The sequence below is a fragment of the Callorhinus ursinus genome, unplaced genomic scaffold, assembly GCF_003265705.2.
Source record: "Callorhinus ursinus isolate GAN/ISIS: 27379988/994484 unplaced genomic scaffold, GSC_fseal_2.0 scaffold100, whole genome shotgun sequence".
NCBI lineage: Eukaryota > Metazoa > Chordata > Mammalia > Carnivora > Otariidae > Callorhinus > Callorhinus ursinus.
In genome coordinates, this window is record NW_027397162.1 from 451,418 (window position 1) to 468,428 (window position 17,011).

The 17,011-nt window shown below is 47.0% G+C and overlaps 1 protein-coding gene across 2 annotated transcripts; it reads left to right on the plus strand.

Moving 5' to 3' along the window:
• The first annotated feature begins 1,620 nt into the window (after positions 1-1,620).
• Positions 1,621-7,749, plus strand: LOC112806892 (zinc finger protein 671-like). Of its 2 annotated transcripts, XM_073889041.1 has the most exons (5): positions 1,621-2,048; positions 2,877-3,003; positions 3,462-3,525; positions 4,035-4,156; positions 4,806-7,749. In XM_073889041.1, exons 1-5 carry the CDS (start codon positions 2,034-2,036, stop codon positions 4,808-4,810), a joined length of 333 nt encoding a protein of 110 aa, XP_073745142.1. In that variant the 5' UTR covers positions 1,621-2,033; the 3' UTR covers positions 4,811-7,749. The 2 variants fall into 2 exon arrangements, 1 of the variants encoding a protein (XP_073745142.1); XR_003203968.2 differs by lacking the exon at positions 3,462-3,525 and having other exon boundaries at positions 1,634-2,048; positions 4,806-5,732.
• The last annotated feature ends 9,262 nt before the right edge of the window (positions 7,750-17,011 follow it).

Here is a 17,011-nt window from a genome sequence, read left to right on the forward strand (position 1 = left end):
TTTATATGGCTTAGTTTGCTATTATATTTTTCATTTTAGGTTTCATACAGTCTTATTTTATGTTCTTTCTTGAAAAATACTATTTTGTGAAGTATAGAAATCTGTGTGGACGATTATTTTTTTGGCACCTTCACTGTGTCATTCCATATGTTCCTGACCCACCATATACTGGATATGAGTGGAAGCAATTTACTTTGTGTTGATAGTTTCCTAATGTTAAGGAACAGTATTTGAACAACACACTGTAGAGACTGTAACGGGGAGATGGCCTCAGTAATTACATGGGGTTTGAGTTGGAACAATAAAAAAGTGACAGTGTAGAATGCATAGGAGAAATAATAAAGTATATATCTGATGACCAAATTGATGGATTATGACATAAGGTGGCTGGATGCTTACTAGTCCCGTTTGCTCTGTCTGGACACCTGGGAGGATGGCATGTCTCAGCTCTCCTTAAACTTCTTTTGGGACCATGTGAGTGAGCTGTGGCCAACTGGATATAGGCAGAAGTGATGGTAAAATTGTGCCTTAATTGTTCTCACACTTGTGCACAATTCTGGGAATAGTCTCATTGGATCTAGATTTCACAGCGCCCCAGGATTTTGTACTCCTTTGGGGGCTGCAAGTTCAGGTGATGGTCTGACGGTGACACTGTTTTGATAAGGACAGGGCATGATGACCTAAAGCTTGAGCTTCATGATCACGTATTTGTACCTAGGCCTACCTGCCCTCAGCATCAGAAGGGCAGGACGAGGTGACGAAGGTCCTGGTTACTGTGAACTAGATGACAGGTCATGTCACAAAATTGAGACCAGGTCAGCTCCACTCTCCACTTAACCCTGACAGCCGCTAGTCATGATGCTGCCGAGATCTGAGTCCTGTGCCCTGTAGTAATGCATGTGTTGGGCAACTTGCCTCCCTGTAGTTTAAGAAACTCTCCTGCCACGCTGTTTAAGAAATAACTAAATAAGCCAAATAGTTCAAGCTGTGCTTTTATGTGAAATTTTTAATCAGTACCTGTGAGGCTACTTTCCGGTGAAGAAGTCATTGTAGATTGTTTCGATAATGCCAAGGATCCTGCGAAGAGGCAAGCCCGACCTCGCCAACCCCAGCAGGGTATGTTAATGCCAACTCCTAGTTACTTAATGAGAACGAACCACGTGAAAGGCACTTGAAATCCCCCGAGCGACCTAGCTCCCGTTCTAGTCTCGGTAGAGCCACGGTTCCCGAACCTGGGAGCAGCGGCAGGATTCCTTACTGCAGCGCTGAGCCGCCGCCGCAGTTTCCCGCATCCGGGTCGGGGCGGGCCGCAGAGGTCCCCGGGTCCTGCGACGCCTGGCTTCTGGGGGCGGGGCTCCACGCCTCGCCCGCGGGAACTGGGGTGCTTCTCTTCACGGGGAAACCTGGCTCGACTTATTTCCCCGCGCGCTCCGGCTGACCCTTGTCGTCGCCGTGAAGACGGGACTGGCGCACGCGCCGGGGCGCCGGCGCGCTTACACTACATTACCCAGAAGCGGGGGCTAGGCGCTTCCGCCCCGAGCGACGGGCCGCAGAGCGCCGGGGAGGGGAGCTTCCTGTGCGCCGGGGCGGGACTTCCGTCCGCGGCGCAGGAGCGCATCCCTTGGTGAGCGGCGGCTGGTCGGGCCACGACCACGTGGACTGGAGCGCGCACCGGGCCAGTCCGGGCCGCGCGGGGCAGGAGACTGACGTGGCGGGGACCGCCTCCGCGCCCTGGGCGAGCCGTGACGCCCCGGCGTCGGCCGCATCTCCCCGAGACTGTGCCCGGCTGTGGGACGGGCGCCGCCGGCTCTGCCCCTTCCCTGAGGTCCCCTCGCTCCGTCGCCCGGGCCCCCGAAGGCGGCAGCCGGGGCCTTGCGAGCATCTCACACCATCTTACAGCGAAGCTCGGAGCGCGACACGCAGCCGCAGGCGACCCCGCCCCAGCTGAGCCCTCGGGACCCACCCTGGTCGCCCGACCCTCGGGCCCTGCTCAGCCCAACCGGACCCCTGGCGTGGCAGGGGCGGCAGCACGGATGAATACGGCGCAGGTGAGTGGAGGGTCACCCAGCCTCCTCCCCGCCATCCCCCGCCACGTCTCACCCTCATGGTCACCGTTCCTCCTTATGGCGGATGGTGGTGGTGGGACTATTATCTCCCGTTTTCTTGGTCGTGGAGTCCCTGGGGGAGGTCACTTGTGGCCGCGCATCCGGAGCCCAGGTCAGGTATTACATGGGTATGTTCCCGATCAGGGCGGCCAGTGGAAGGGTGACCGAGTCACGGGAACAGGCTTGTGCCAGTGCTTGGAGGTGAGATTGAGTTGGGAGTGAGCAGGGTCTCCATGGCGTCTTAAGGGGAATAGAGAGCAGTGGAATGGCAGCCCCGGACGCTGGGCCTCTCTTCTGGGAGTTTGGAGCTGAGGACGGAGGTGGTTTGACACAGATTTCGTTCAGCAGGCTTCCCCTGGCTACAGAGTGGAGACTGGAAGTGAGGGAGGAGGTAGGGAGACTCGGGAGGAATGTGACCTGCGAGTTTTAAGGCCCTAGTACTGGGGGCTTATGGAAGAAGGCTGAGCCCAAGTTTGCTTTTGTCTGGGAGGCATGGTCTGAAGGACACCGGGAGAACTGGCCAGCTAGAGAGTTTGGTGCCCCTCATGGAAGACCCACAGCTTGCACAGTATTTATCTGTCCACCTGCCTGGCTCCAGGCCGCACACAGTGATCAGACAGACATGAGGAGAGAGCAGGTGCTGGTGGTACCAAAGCCTGGTATCTGCTCTGAGGTGGGAGGCTAGGAGGAGAGGGACCAGGGGTGGTTGTGTGAGTGGACAGACAGGTGACCCCTGTGGCCTGTGGGCTCAACTGTCCCCCGTCGTGACAGGGCTGTGTGACCTTCGAGGATGTGTTCGTGTACTTCTCCCGGGAGGAGTGGGAGCTCCTTGAGGAAGCTCAGAGACTCCTGTACCGTGATGTGATGCTGGAGAACTTTGCACTTGTGTCCTCACTGGGTAAGGCCCTGCTTTAGTTATCTGTTGCTACATGGCAAGTTATCCCAAAGCTCAGTGGGATGAAGACAAACACTTATTATCTCAGTCTCTGTGGGTCAAAAATCAGGCATATCGTACTTGGGTACCTCTAGGCTCAAGGTCTTTCACAACCTTGCTGTCAAGCTGTCCAAGTTTGCTGTCTCATCTGAAGGCTCAACTGGAGGTGAATCTCCTTTCAAGGTCATGCCCCTGAGTCAGAGGCTGTTGGACTAATTAGTCATTTTCTTGCTGGCCTTTGGCCAGAGCCCTCCCTCAGGGTCTTGCCATGTTGTCTTCTCCATATAAGCAGATCACAACAAGGCAGCTGATTTCCACCAGCATGAGTAAGAGACAGCATCCAACGTAGAAGCTGGTATTTTCATAATTTATTTTCAGAAGTGACATCCTATCATTTTTGCCATATTCTGTTCATTAAAAAGAAGTTTTAGGTTCAGCCCACATTCAGCTGGAAGGACTTACAAGGACATGGATACCAGAGGATAGGTATGAGTCCCAATTTCCTGGGCTGAGTTTTGTTCTTCCCCTTTTTTCCCAAATGGCAGCTGTCTGTCTGACAGTACTCTCATGGCACGACCCCTTTCCTTGGCTTCCTGGAGTAGGTGGTGGGTCCCAGGGCTGGACAGTGGGCACTAGCTCCTCTTCTGCAGCAGCCCCAACCTCTCCTCTCCCAAAGCTTTGAAATGAAGGATTTGGGGGTCAGGAGTCTTGGGGTCTGCCCAACAGATCCCAGATGGCCTGGCCACACCTTGACTGGGTATCTGTCCAAACCCCTGGTCTCTGCCCACATTCTTACCCCTTCTTCTAGTTGACTTTTCCTGGGGCCTGACTGTTCCAGGAATTGCAGGCACCAACGTGGTCATTCCTTGTGAAGAACAGTGAGCTGTTCCTGCAAGACACTTTTCTAAGATTCTTCTTAAAATATTTAATCTTTTCTGTGGAGAGCATTGCTCTGGGGTGCTGCCAGCCACTCAGCAGCTCTTCTTTCCCTTTAGGACTCGCCGTTTCCAGGTCCCATGTTGTTACCCACATGGAGCCGGAGGGGAGCCCAGGGTGCCTGAGAAGGTAAACACAGCTCCAGCTACAGCAAAGCAGATCTGGAGGAGGCCTGGCCCTGGTGAGTAGAAGCCATGGGGACGGTCGCCTCAGGGCTGGCTTCACATTATACCAGCAACCCCTGTTGTATCTCCTAGTATTCTGATGCCAGTACCCGTGGCTGACCTCATCCCCCTTTTCTTTCCCCATTTGGATGCTTTGCCCACTGTCATTTCTACTCTGATCTCAGTTACCTGTTAGTTCTTCCCCTCTGCCCGCCATCTCCATGTCATTTCTTTTCTTGGTACTCTGCAGCATTGGCTTTCATTTAATATGTCATGAGTTGTGCTCACATCCTTCAGTTTTCCTTGAAAACTAAGTATTGCGTGCCAGCCAGATTCTCCTGGCCCTGGGCAGACCCTTTTGCACAGCACTCACCTATCACAAGGAATGAGGCCTTGCTGGGAGACCATTGGCAGAGGAGTGATTTGGAGACCCTGCCCCTCCTCATACTGCACTCCGTTCTTGTACCCTCTCCCTGTGAGGTCTTCTTCATTCTCTGACCTTTAGAGGCCTGCAGCGCACAGCTTCCCTTTCTCATCCTGATTCTACTCCCATGTTCTGCATGCAGTCCCTTGGACTCGTTCCTGGTTGTATCCCACAGCATGTGTTATGGCCTGCCACTTGCCACCAATTAAACTTGAACTTAACCCGCATTTATCTTCCTTCAGGTTGATGGCATGGAGTGAAGGATGAGGCTGCGCATTCTAAGCGGGGTGTTTCTGTGAGTGTCACAGATGGGAACTCCCAAGGCAGGTCCTTCCACCCGAAAGGTTCATCCCTGTGATATGTGTGACCCAGTCTTGAAAGACATCTTTGCACCTGGCTGAGCCACAGGGAACACCATCTGAGCAGCAGGAGAGACTTCTGGTGTAGTATAAATCTTGACCAGATGCAGAAGCCGCAGAGTTGAGAAAGTTTCTTCAGAAAGGAAGGGAGCCAGGCTTCATTTGTGAAGATCTGCAGATCCCATGTGTTGGAGAAGGCTTCTACTTGCAGGGAGGGTGGGAAGAACTTTGTGGGCAGCTCTGGACTTATCCGGCACCAGGCTTCTCGCAGCAGGGAGAAACCACACAGGGGTCCTGAGTGTGGGGAGGCCTTTTGTGTATCAGATTTCCTTTAGGCAAGAAAGCACAACCCGAGACCATAAGCCTTCTCTTTGTTGGAGGCAGCCTCACTCCAGGGTTGATTGACTCAGAGCATCTCAAGGGACTCTTGGTTGTGGTGAACCGGGGAACAAGGGCCATTGGAAATGCAGGAAAGGCACCTGACCCTGGGACACTTTCCCACAAGGAGAGTCTTCCCAGGAAGGTGAGCTCTAAGCACATTGGTGTGGGAACAGCTAATCTGCATTCAGGACTTTCATGAGAGTGAGTCTCTCGGGGAGGGCGGTGCTTTCCATGAACCACTCACATGGGCCACAGAAAGCTTCCATGGTCTATGGGCAGAATTTCTACAAGTGGAAGTTTAACAAATGTTGGCGTGGTTTCGACATCAGCAGATCATGCTGAGGGAAGCTTGTGACCACAGCGAAGGTGAGAAAACCTTTCTTGAGGGATTTACACTGAGCGAAGCCAGGTCAGGATTTACAGTGAGCGAAGCCAGGGCAGGATTTACACTGAGCGAAGCCAGGGCAGGGTTTACACTGAGCAAAGCCAGGGCAGGATTTACACTGAGCGAAGCCAGGGGAGTACTTCCAAGTGTGGGAAGGCCTTCAGCTGCAGGTCAGACCTCATGCAGCACCAGCAGATTCACAATGGGAGAGGCCTTGTGAATGCAAGGAATGTGGGAAAGTCTGGGACAGCTCTGCTTTTGTCCAAAATAATTTCCCCCACCCAAGAGAAAGTCTCTTCAAGTACAAAGTATGTGGGTAAACCTTTGGTGACAGCTGTTTTCTCACTCATCATGTAGGGTTTTCCCAGGAGAGAAGGCCTGAGTGCAGTGATGTGGGAAGGCCTTCATTCACCATTTTTATTTCTGGCATTAATAGCATCCGCACTGGGGTAAAATCCTTTGAGTATAAAGATCTGAGAGCCTCTTGTGACCGCTCTTCCCTAACTCTACACGAGGAGTCACGGTGGGGAAAACCTTGTGGATTCAGTGAATGTGAACACACTTTCAGCTTTCGTTCATCCCTCACGCACCCCCTAAGTGTTCATACTGGGGAGAAACCCTGTGAGTGTAAGAGATGTGGGAAAGCCTTTTGCAAGTGGACTTAACTCAGTCAGTACCAGAGAACTCATACTGGGGAGAATGTAACTCCTGAGGAAAATGTTTGCCAGAGGAAACCTCTTGCTCGGCATCTGAGAAATTATACCAAAGAGAAACCCTGTAAGTGTCATCGTGAGAAAATCTTCTGAAGCAGATCATAACTTACTGTCTTCTAAAGGGTCATATTGGAAGTTGACTCAGCTTGGACCTTACTCTACAAATGAGAATTTAAAAAGGAGAGGAAACTAGTGGTTATTGTGCAGTTTCAAAACCTTCAGCTACAGCTCAGTGTTAGTATGCGCTGAAAAGCAATCATGGACTATTTTTAAAAAAGAGAAAAGGCATAAGGGAGGAGGAAGAAAAGATGTCGATGTAACAGAAAAAGGAATGCATTCATGGTTTCTTTCAGGTTTCCCTACAAACCCATGACAATTTGTTTTCAGTTGTTTTTGTTTGGGGTGGCAGGTGGGAGCAAAGGGGCCTCATCCCTTCACCTGACTTAATATACATTCACTGCCATTCTGTGACAGGAGAGCTGGATACTTGACAGCATCTAAACAAATATTTATCGAAATCCTTCTTTGTTAAAAAACAGACTCAACTAGTAAGGGTCATTTAGTCTTTGTGATAAATGTGAAGTCATAATTTATGAAACATTTAAAAGAAATTAGAACACTAAAAATATTGTCACCTAAAATTATTTCATATGTAAGGGGCTAAGGACATATATATGAATGGGTACATTTTCTGCACCATTTAAGACCATTTAGTTAAGGCTTCAGTTATTTATTCACTTATTTATTCTTCATTGAGATATAATTGACATATAACATCATGTGAGATTAAGGTGTACAACATTGATTTGATGAATTTATATTGCAATATGATTGCCATTGTAGCATTAACTCCTATATCCTAGTGGTATCCTGTGTTCCTCGTGGTAGGAACAGTTAAGACCTAGTCTCTTGCCAAGTTTCATGTTTTTAATATAGTTTTGTTCCTTGTAATCCCTTTACTGTGTCTTAGATCTTCAGGATTTATTTATCTGCTAGTTGCAAGTATGTACCCTTAAACAACATCCCCCCACCCAAGCCTTTGGTAACCATCATTCCACTCTCATTTGAGTTCAGTTCTATTCCACATATAAAAATATATAGTATTTGTCTTTCTGTGTTTGACTTATCTCACTTAGCATAATGTCCTTAAGGGCCATCCTTATTGTCGTAAATGACAGCATTTCCTTTTTTCTCAGAGCATCTCAAAGGACTGAATAATATTCCGTTGTACATATGCCACATCTTCTTTATCCTTTGATGGACACTTAAGTTGTTACCATATCTTGTCTCTTGCGTACAATGCTACAATAAACATGAGAGTGCAGATATCTCTGAGATCCTGTTTTCATTTCGTTTGGATATGTATATACCCAGAAGTGGGATTATTGAACCATATGGTGGTTTGCTTTTTAATTTTTTTAAGGTTATTTCCTTATTTATTTGAGAGAGAGAGTGAGCACAAGCAGGGGGAGCGGAAGGCAGAGGGAGAAGCAGGCTCCCCACTGAGCAGAGAGCCCAGACCTGAACCAAAGTTAGATGCTTAACTGACTGAGCCACCCAGGCACCCCTTTTTTAAAATTTATTTATTTATTTATTTATTATTTATTTATTTTTGGTGGGCAGCAAAAGCAAGGTTCATTGAGTGATAGCAAAGTGATAGTACAAAGCTCCAAGGAGGGAGGGGACCCCAGAAGGTAGCCCCTATTTTTAGTTTTTTGAAGAACCTCCATATTTTCCAAAATGACTGGACCAGTTAACAGTCCTACCAACGGTGCGCAAATGTTCCCTTTTCTCCACATATTTGCTGACATTTACCTCTCATCTTCTTGATACTCGCCTTTCTGACAAGTGTGAGGTGATAATCTCATTGTGGTTTTCATTTGCATTTTCCTGATGATTAGTGATATTGAGCACCTTTTCTTGTACCTGTTGGCCATTTGGATGTCTTTGGAAAGATGTTTGTATAGTTCCTCTGCCCACGGGTTAATCAGATTGGTTTTTTTGTTATTGACTTACATGAGTTCTTTATAAAATTTTGGGTATTAGCCCCTTATCTGGTAACATGGTTTGCAAATATTCTCTCCTATTCCATAGGTTGCCTTTTTATTTTTTTTAATTGTTTCTTTTGCAACGCAGAAGATTTTAAGTTTGATATAGTCCGACTTGTTGATTTTTTTCTTTTGTTTGTGCCTTTGGTATCATATCCAAAAAATCATTGCCAAAACTACTGTCTTGGAGCTTCCCTTGTTTTCTTCTAAGAGTTTTATAGCATCAGGTCTATGTTTAAGTCTTTGATCCATTTCAAGGTAATTTTTGTGAGTGGTGTAAGATAGGGATCCAATTTCATTTTTCTGCATGGGATTATCCAGTTTTCCAACACCGTTTGTTGGAGAGACTATCTTTTCCCCATTTGATATCCTTGGCTCTCATCAAATACTAGCTGACTGTATATGTGGGGTTTTAATTGTGTCTCTTTATTCTGTTCCGTTGGTCTATTTTTAGCCAATACTATACTGTTTGGGTTACAATAGCTTTCTAATATAGTCGAAATCAGGAAATGTGGTGCTACCTGTTCTTTCTCATGATTGTTTTGGCTATTAGGGGTCTTGCAGTTCCATACAAATTTTAAGATTGTTTCTTCTATTCCTGTGAAAAGCGCCATTGGAATTTTGATAGGGATTGTGTTGAATCTGTAGATAGCTTTGCATGGCATGGACATTTTAACAGTATTATTTTTTCTAATCTATGAACACAAGATATCCTTCCATTTGTGTCTCATTTCTTCCAACAGAATCTTATATTTTTCATTGCACAGATCTTTCACTTCCTTGGTTAAATTCACTCCTAGGTATTTTGTTTTTGATGCTACTTTGAATGAGATAGGTTTTTCCCCCCCAGATGTTTCATTGTTATTGTATAGAAACGCAAATGATTTGTGTGTATAAATTTCATATCCAGCAACTTTACTGAATTCACTGATTAGATCCAACAGTTTTTATTTGAGTCTTTTGGATTTTCTTTTTTTTTTCCTTTTTTAAATACTTTATTTATTTATTTGTCAGAGGTAGAGAGCACAAGCAGGGGCAGGCAGAGGGAGAAGCAGGCTCCCTGCTGAGGAAGGAGCCCGATGCAGGACTCAGTCCCAGGACCCTGGGATCATGACCCGAGCTGAAGGAAGATGCTTAACCAACTGAGCCACCCAGATGTCCCTGGATTTTCAATATAAGAATATATCATCTGCAAATAATGACAGTTTTACTTCTTTCTTTTTCAATTTGGATACCTTTTAATTTCTTTGTCTTGCCTAATTGCTCCAGCTAGGATGTCAGCACTATGTTGAGTAAGAGTGCTGAGCGAAATCTTCGATTAAAAAAAACAAGCCTTTTCTTCATGTCATTTTAAACATCCAGTCTGCTCACTTTTCCTTAATCCAGATTTGCATTTTTCTTTATTTTCTCTGAGGCATGATGCTAATCATGTAGCTATGTAGTCTTCCCAGGTGAGTCTTAAACCTTCCTCTGACTGGGTTTTTCACTTTTTTAAATCTTTTGAGGGACTTCTCCAAGTCCACCTCAGTACTTTTCCGGGGTCAGATTAGGGCTAAAACAGTAAACCACACATTCCAGTTAAATTCATGATAAACTCTGGGGGCGCCTGGGTGGCTCAGTTGGTTAAGCGATTGCCTTCGGCTCGGGTCATGATCCTGGAGTCCCGGGATCGAGTCCCATATCGGGCTCCCTGCTCAGTGGGGAGTCTGCTTCTCCCTCTGACCCTCTTCCCTCTTGTGCTCTGTCTCTCATTCTCTCTCTCTCAAATAAATAAATAAAATCTTTAAAAAAAAAATTCATGATAAACTCTGGAGAAAAAAAAACAGATAAGGAATCTCATTGTTTAATCTTACGAGAATGTGTCAAGTGCTGTTATAAAGAAAAGTGACTGGGGGGCGCCTGGGTGGCTCAGTCGGTTAAGCGACTGCCTTCGGCTCAGGTCATGATCCTGGAGTCCCGGGATCGAGTCCCGCATCGGGCTCCCTGCTCGGCGAGGAGCCTGCTTCTCCCTCTGACCCTCTTCCCTCTCGTGCTTTCTATCTCTCATTCTCTCTCTCTCTCAAATAAATAAATAAAATCTTTAAAAAAAAAAAAGGAAAGAAAAGTGACTGGAATTTACCTGAGGGATGAAGCTGAATGAGTGCAGGTGCACGTACTTTCACGTTTACCCCCTGTGGACTTACTTCCTTTGTGCTCTCATCAGGCAGGGCATTAGGGAATATCTCCTTCCTTTGGGACTGTCTTTGAGGACAGATGCTGAACTATATGAGGTGATCATTGTTCCCTCATGATAAAAAAAATTGTGCAATTTTTTTAAAGATTTTATTTATTTATTTGACAGAGAGAGCGAGAGCAGGAACACAAGCAGGGGGAGTGGGAGAGGGAGAAGCAGGCTTCCCGCGGAGCAGGGAGCCCGACGCGGGGCTCGATCCCAGGACCCTGGGATCATGACCTGAGCTGAAGGCAGACGCTTAACGACTGAGCCCCCCAGGCGCCCCAGCAATTTTTAATATAAATACAATCATTCTCACTTTGAGTCTTCCTCAGAGCCTTGTCAATGACCACAGGCATAGTGTTGCATCCGCGCTGTGGGCCAAAACCATTCTGTGGCGCTCTGCCACACTTACTCATTCATTCATTTCTCAGTGAGTCAGTAGTCACAACACTTCTAATTATTAAATGGCACCATATATAGTTTCCTATCGCTTGGGAAAGAGAGTTGCCTTCCAGGGGCTCCTTCCTCCTCCATCCTCCCTGCACAGACCAGTGGCTGTAGCTATAAGGGTTGAAGAAACACTCTACAGAGGATGTCTCCTTCCCCACCTGGGAGCTCTTTGGTACAATGCAGCACATTCAGAGGCCTGGGCCTGTGTTTGTCTCAAAGCAGTTGTGACACGTTGTCCAGCGGAGGAAGGACTGAGGTTTGTTCCCCCATCTCCCATTTCTCACCAGCCAGCCTTCCCTTACGTGTTCAGAGAGCCTAGCTATTGACCTTGCTACCGTGTGGGCAAGAAGGATGATACCGCATGCTTCAGTCATGGCATGCCATGGGGAGTTAGGACACGTGGGGGACTGAGGCACGGGCCCTGCCCTTGAGCTCTCATAGAAAATACATTAAACAGGTGGAATCAAGGAACTCTTGCTTTGACACCACTGTGTCTGGGAATCCTGGAAATATGAGAGAAGGATCGAAATGGGCATGTGAGGACAGGTGTGGAGGGGGCTAAGAGCTTGGAGTTGCAATTCGTTGGGATTCCAGCCTGTCTGCACCGTGCCCATCCCGGCCACATGACTTTGCTCCTGTCACTTGTCCCTGGAGTTCCGTGTTCTTATATGAAATGGGAAGATGGACATTGGACTAAAGCACACAAAACAAAGCCAACCCTGGAAGGATGCAGGACTCTCAGGCAGGGTTAGAGTTGGAGAGCATCTGCAAAGTAACAGCGTGTGTCACGACGCAAGACTGATGAGTGTGGTCTGGTGTGGGAACCAGAGCCCAGCCACTGTGGCTAAGGTGGGAAGGGTGCAGCGGGGTAGGGCGAGATGAGGAATTGGGTTTTGTGCTCAGTTGTTTTGAGATTTCTACCAGACATCCAAGAGGAGGCATTGATATGTAGCTGGATGTGCAAGCCTAGAATTCAGAGAAGTGTTCGGGTTTATGGGTAGTTGGCGCCAGCGCCCTCTGGCACCAGAAATGCACCTGACACCTGTAGTGGAAGAGAGTGAGGTGTATTGGTGCACTGCAGGGGGGATAGCGCACTCTTGGAAATGTGCAACACTCAATAAAAGGGTGTTAGGATGTCTTCCAGGCTCTGGGCTTGTGCTCAGTGATTTGTAGGAGGGTTTAAGAAAGTGGAGATTTTGGGGGGCGCTTGGGTGGCTCAGTCAGTTGGGTGTCTGCCTTCGGCTCGGGTCATGATCCCAGGGTCCTGGGATTGCGTCCTGCATTGGGCTCCCTGCTCAGCAAGAAACCTGCTTCTCCCTCCTCCCTCTGCCTGTTGCTCCCCCTGCTTGTGCTCGCTCGCTCTCTTTCTTTCTGTGTCAAACAAATACATAAAATCTTTAAAAAAATATCCAACAATAGCATGGATACAAGATACACATCTAAAATATTACAGGGGACGCCTCCCTCTGCCCCTCCTCCCTATTTGTTTTCTCTCTCTCAAATAAATAAAATCTTAAAAAGAATATATAGGGATATCATTATTTAGCAAAAAAAAATAATTTCCGGGATGGCTGATATAAAAATGCTTGATATATTAATGAACTGGTATCTTTACCCTTGTTATTCTGAAATAGTTTCTTTATGTAATTTGAGTCAGTATTACAAATTACATACATATTTTATCTTTTTGGTGATGCTTTCTCCATTGAAATTATTTTTTTCTGATATAAATACAAGATTCACATGTGTTCATGTGTTATTTTTTAATGATTATAACAGGTGTGGGGGGCACCTGGGTAGCTCAGTCGTTAAGCGTCTGCCTTCGGCTCAGGTCATGATCCCGGGGTCCTAGGATCGAGGTTTTAAGTCTTTTCAAAAATGATTTTAACAGGTGTGTTTTTCAAGACCTGTTTCAAATATTTCTGTAATGTTTTATTTTAAAAGATTTTATTTATTTATTTGACAGAGAGAGACACAGCGAGAGAGGGAACACAAGCAGGGGGAGTGGGAGAGGGAGAAGCAGGCTTCCCGCGGAGCAGGGAGCCCGATGCAGGGCTCGATCCCAGGACCCGGGGATCATGACCTGAGCCGAAGGCAGACGCTTAACGACTGAGCCACCCAGGTGCCCTTTCCTATGCTCTTTTTTATGCTATGGGTTGTGCATTGTATTTATTTATATTTTTTTCTACATAGATAAAAAGATAAAATGGACAAATCTTAAGTGTGTGGCTTGACGAGTATTTGCCTGTCAACACGCATATAAACCCGACTCATACAAAGTCATAGGACGTTCTCAACAGCCCTGCACAAAGATGACCATTGTCCTTTCTCACCATATATTAGTTTCACCTGTTTTTTAACCTTTCTACAAGGTTACAGCACGTACTACTTTGTCCCTGACTCGTATCGCTGTCACTCACTGTCTTTCTAGGAGATTCATCTGCACTGTCGCATGAAGCAGTAGTTTTCATTCCTGTGTTTTCTTCTGTTTTGTGGCCATATAATTTATTTAGGCATGTCTCCATTGATAGCTCTGTGGGTGGTCTCAGGTTCTTGGTTATTATCAATAAAGTTGCTTATAAACCTATAATCCTACAGCTGACCTTGAACAACACGAGGGTTAGGTGTGCCAACCTAAAGTTGAAAATCCGTATGTAAACTCTGACTCTCCTAAAACTTAACTAATAATAGTTTACTATTGACTAAAAGCCTTACTGAGAACATAAACAGTTGATTAACATATCTTGTATGTTACCTCCTGTATCCTTATAATAAAGTAAGCTAGAGAAAATAAAATATTATTAAGAAAAACATCAGGGAGGCACCTGGGTGGCTCAGTCGGTTAAGTGTCAGCCTTTGGCTCAGGTCATGATCTCAGGGTCCTGGGATGGAGCCCCGCTTGGGGCACACTGCTCAGCGGGAAGTCTGCTTCTCCCTCCGCCTCTGCCCCTCCCTGCCCCTGTTTGTGCTCTCTCTCTCTCAAATAAAATAGAATCTTAAAAAAAAGAAAATCATAAGGAAGAGAAAATACATTCACAGTACTGTACTGTATAAAAAAAAATCCAGGAGCGCCTGGGTGGCTCAGTCATTAAGCGTCTGCCTTTGGCTCAGGTCATGGTCCCGGGGTCCTGGGATCGAGCCCCGCATCGGGCTCCTTGCTCAGCGGGGAGTAGGCTTCTCCCTCTCCCACTCCCCCTGCTTGTGTTCCCTCTTCGCTGTGTGTCTCTCTCTGTCAAATAGATAAATGAAATCTTAAAAAAAAAATCCACATATAATGGACCCATGCAGTTCCAATCTGGGTTGTTCAAGGATCAACTGTATATTTTGAAAGAAAAATGCCCTCATTTCTATTGCGTATACACGCAGAATTGGATTTGCTTGGTTGCAATATACAAATATGTGGAAATTTTATACAAATCTTGACACATCAGAGTTAAAGCAAAAACTAATGAAAGCATTCTTTGAGAATCATTTGGCTATGCGAAGCTTACAATAGAGACCACTGTATATATTATTATCATCTGTAAGCTGCATGCTACACATCCTTTATATCAGTGAAGTGTGTAATGAACTTCTGTAATCCAAATGCACTTTTTTCTCAGAAGCAGATGTTACACATTTATCACCACATTCCTGGGGATATGGATCTGTTTACCCGCATTAGGGAATTTCTTTGTGAATGTGTGTCTGTGTGAGTGAGTGAGATTTTGTGTGTGTGCCTCTCTCTGGATGGCTGTATCTATCTATATATGACCATTTGTACACGTGTGTCTGTCAGTGTGGCTGCTGTATACATGAGTCTACTTTTGGCTATGTGGTTGTCTCTGTTGTTCTTGTGTTCTCTTGTGTCCAGGACTTTCTTTCTGCGGATGTCTGCATACTCTTTCTGCATGTGTGTGTCCTAGTGTGTACCTGGATGTCTGCATGTATGCATTCGTGCCAATGGGTGCATCTGCTTGTTACCCACAGTGTCCCTGGGAGCACTGTTCTTGATGTGTGTGGGACTTGTGTCTGGGTGTCCTTCTATGTCTGTGTCTGTCTTGCAGGTGCATGTGTCTTCAGTTGATATAAATATAACAGTACCCCCAACTCTTATGTCTTTGTCTTCGTGGGTATCTGTGTGTGCATCTGCATAGGACATTGTGTCCTGTATGTGTGTCTCTGGCTGTGCATGTCTGCCAATACATTTTTGGTAGATCTGGGTATGATGGTGTTGTAGGGTCAGCTCCCAAACTGTGTATGTTCGTGGTGTGCCTGAGTGTGCTCTGCCTGCATCTGCCTCTGGGTGCCCCTCACCAACTGCCCAAACTGGACCCAGGTCCCTGGTTCTGCCACAGTCCAGTCACCTCTGACTAAGGGGATCTCTGCAGGCTTCACCAGCAGCGGGGCACTCTAGAACAATGTCCCCTCTGGCATATCCGTGCCCTCAGCTTGTCCCAACTCAGAACTCCTCTCCTCTGAGAGGCTTCTCTGACCAGCCTCTCAGGGGGACCAGTCACCAAGGCCCTGACCTCAGATCTCCCCAGCCTGCACTTCCACGTTACCCAATGCACAGGATCCTCACATGCTCAGAGCTTTGTGTGTGATGTTCCCGCTTCCTAGAACTCTGTGTGGGGCTAATTTCCTTCTGTATTACAGGTGGAAATTTTCCACAGGAAGGGTCATAATGGAAAGGGAAATAGGAGCTCAGAGGGATCCCGAGGGCCAGGTCACGGCGTTAGTAGCCGATCTGGCACTCAGCTCTAAACTCTGGGATTCTCCTGTCTAACATAAACAAGTTTACAGAACACCAACCGCAGTCAAGGCCACTCAGTGACCATGACAGACTGAGACAAAGACAAAACCATCTCATCATCATGTCATAGCACAGACAAAACCAAGAACTCTGCAAATAATGGAAATGACCAGGTATCAGCCCTCTCCTGGGTGACCTAAGGGATAGCTAAGTCATCTCCCAGCTGCTGCTGGAGTGACACTCCCATCCCCCGCCTTGTAGAATAAACATGTGAGAACTTTGTGATGATGAATAATAACAACAGCCTGTATGTATTTAGCACTAGGCCCTGTGTTAAGTATTTATCATCTCATTTCCCCTGAAGTAGGTTGTACTATTTTCCCATTTTAGTTATTAAATTTGGGAGGAAGGGGGACAGTCCTGACTTGTAAGATTTTGTTTATTTGACAGAGAGAAAATGCACAAGCAGGTGGGGCAGCAGAGGGAGAGGGAGAAGCAGGCTCTCCACCAAGCACTGAGTGAGCCACCCAGGGGCCCTGGTCATGACTGTTCAAGAGACCAGTCCTCAAGCTTAAGCTAGGGCCCTGCCCCCGGGGCTTACATGTCCGAAAGTGTAGGTTGGGTCAGAGAACTTTGATTTTCAGTAAGTTCACGGGTGATGATGATACTGCCCGTCAGGGGCTTAAAGGTGGGAATCAACGAATTAGAGGAACATTTCATGATACTACCGAAAGGCCCCACCAGCGAGGCATATGCACTATTCCATTTAAAGCTCAGTCCCCGCGGCGCCTGGGCGGCTCAGTCGTTGGGCGCGTCAGCCTTTGGGTCGTGATCCCCGGGTCTTAGAATCGAGCCCCACCCGCGTCGGGCTCCCTGCTCGGCGGGAAGCCTGCTCCTCCCTCCCCCACTCCCCCTGCTTCTGTTCCCTCTCTCGCGCTGTGTCTCTCTGTGAAATAAATAGAATCTTTAAAAACAAACAAACAAATAAGTAAATAAATCTCAGTCCCCAAAGCTCAGAGAGGTGAAGCAGCTCACTCAGGATTAAAAGACTGGATCACGTGCTGGAGACCTCTGAGGACGTGGCTCTGTCCCAGGTGACCACAGAAGTCTGGGTGCGTCCCCTTTAAGAGGAGCTTTGGCACTACTGGGCCGCGTTTCTCCC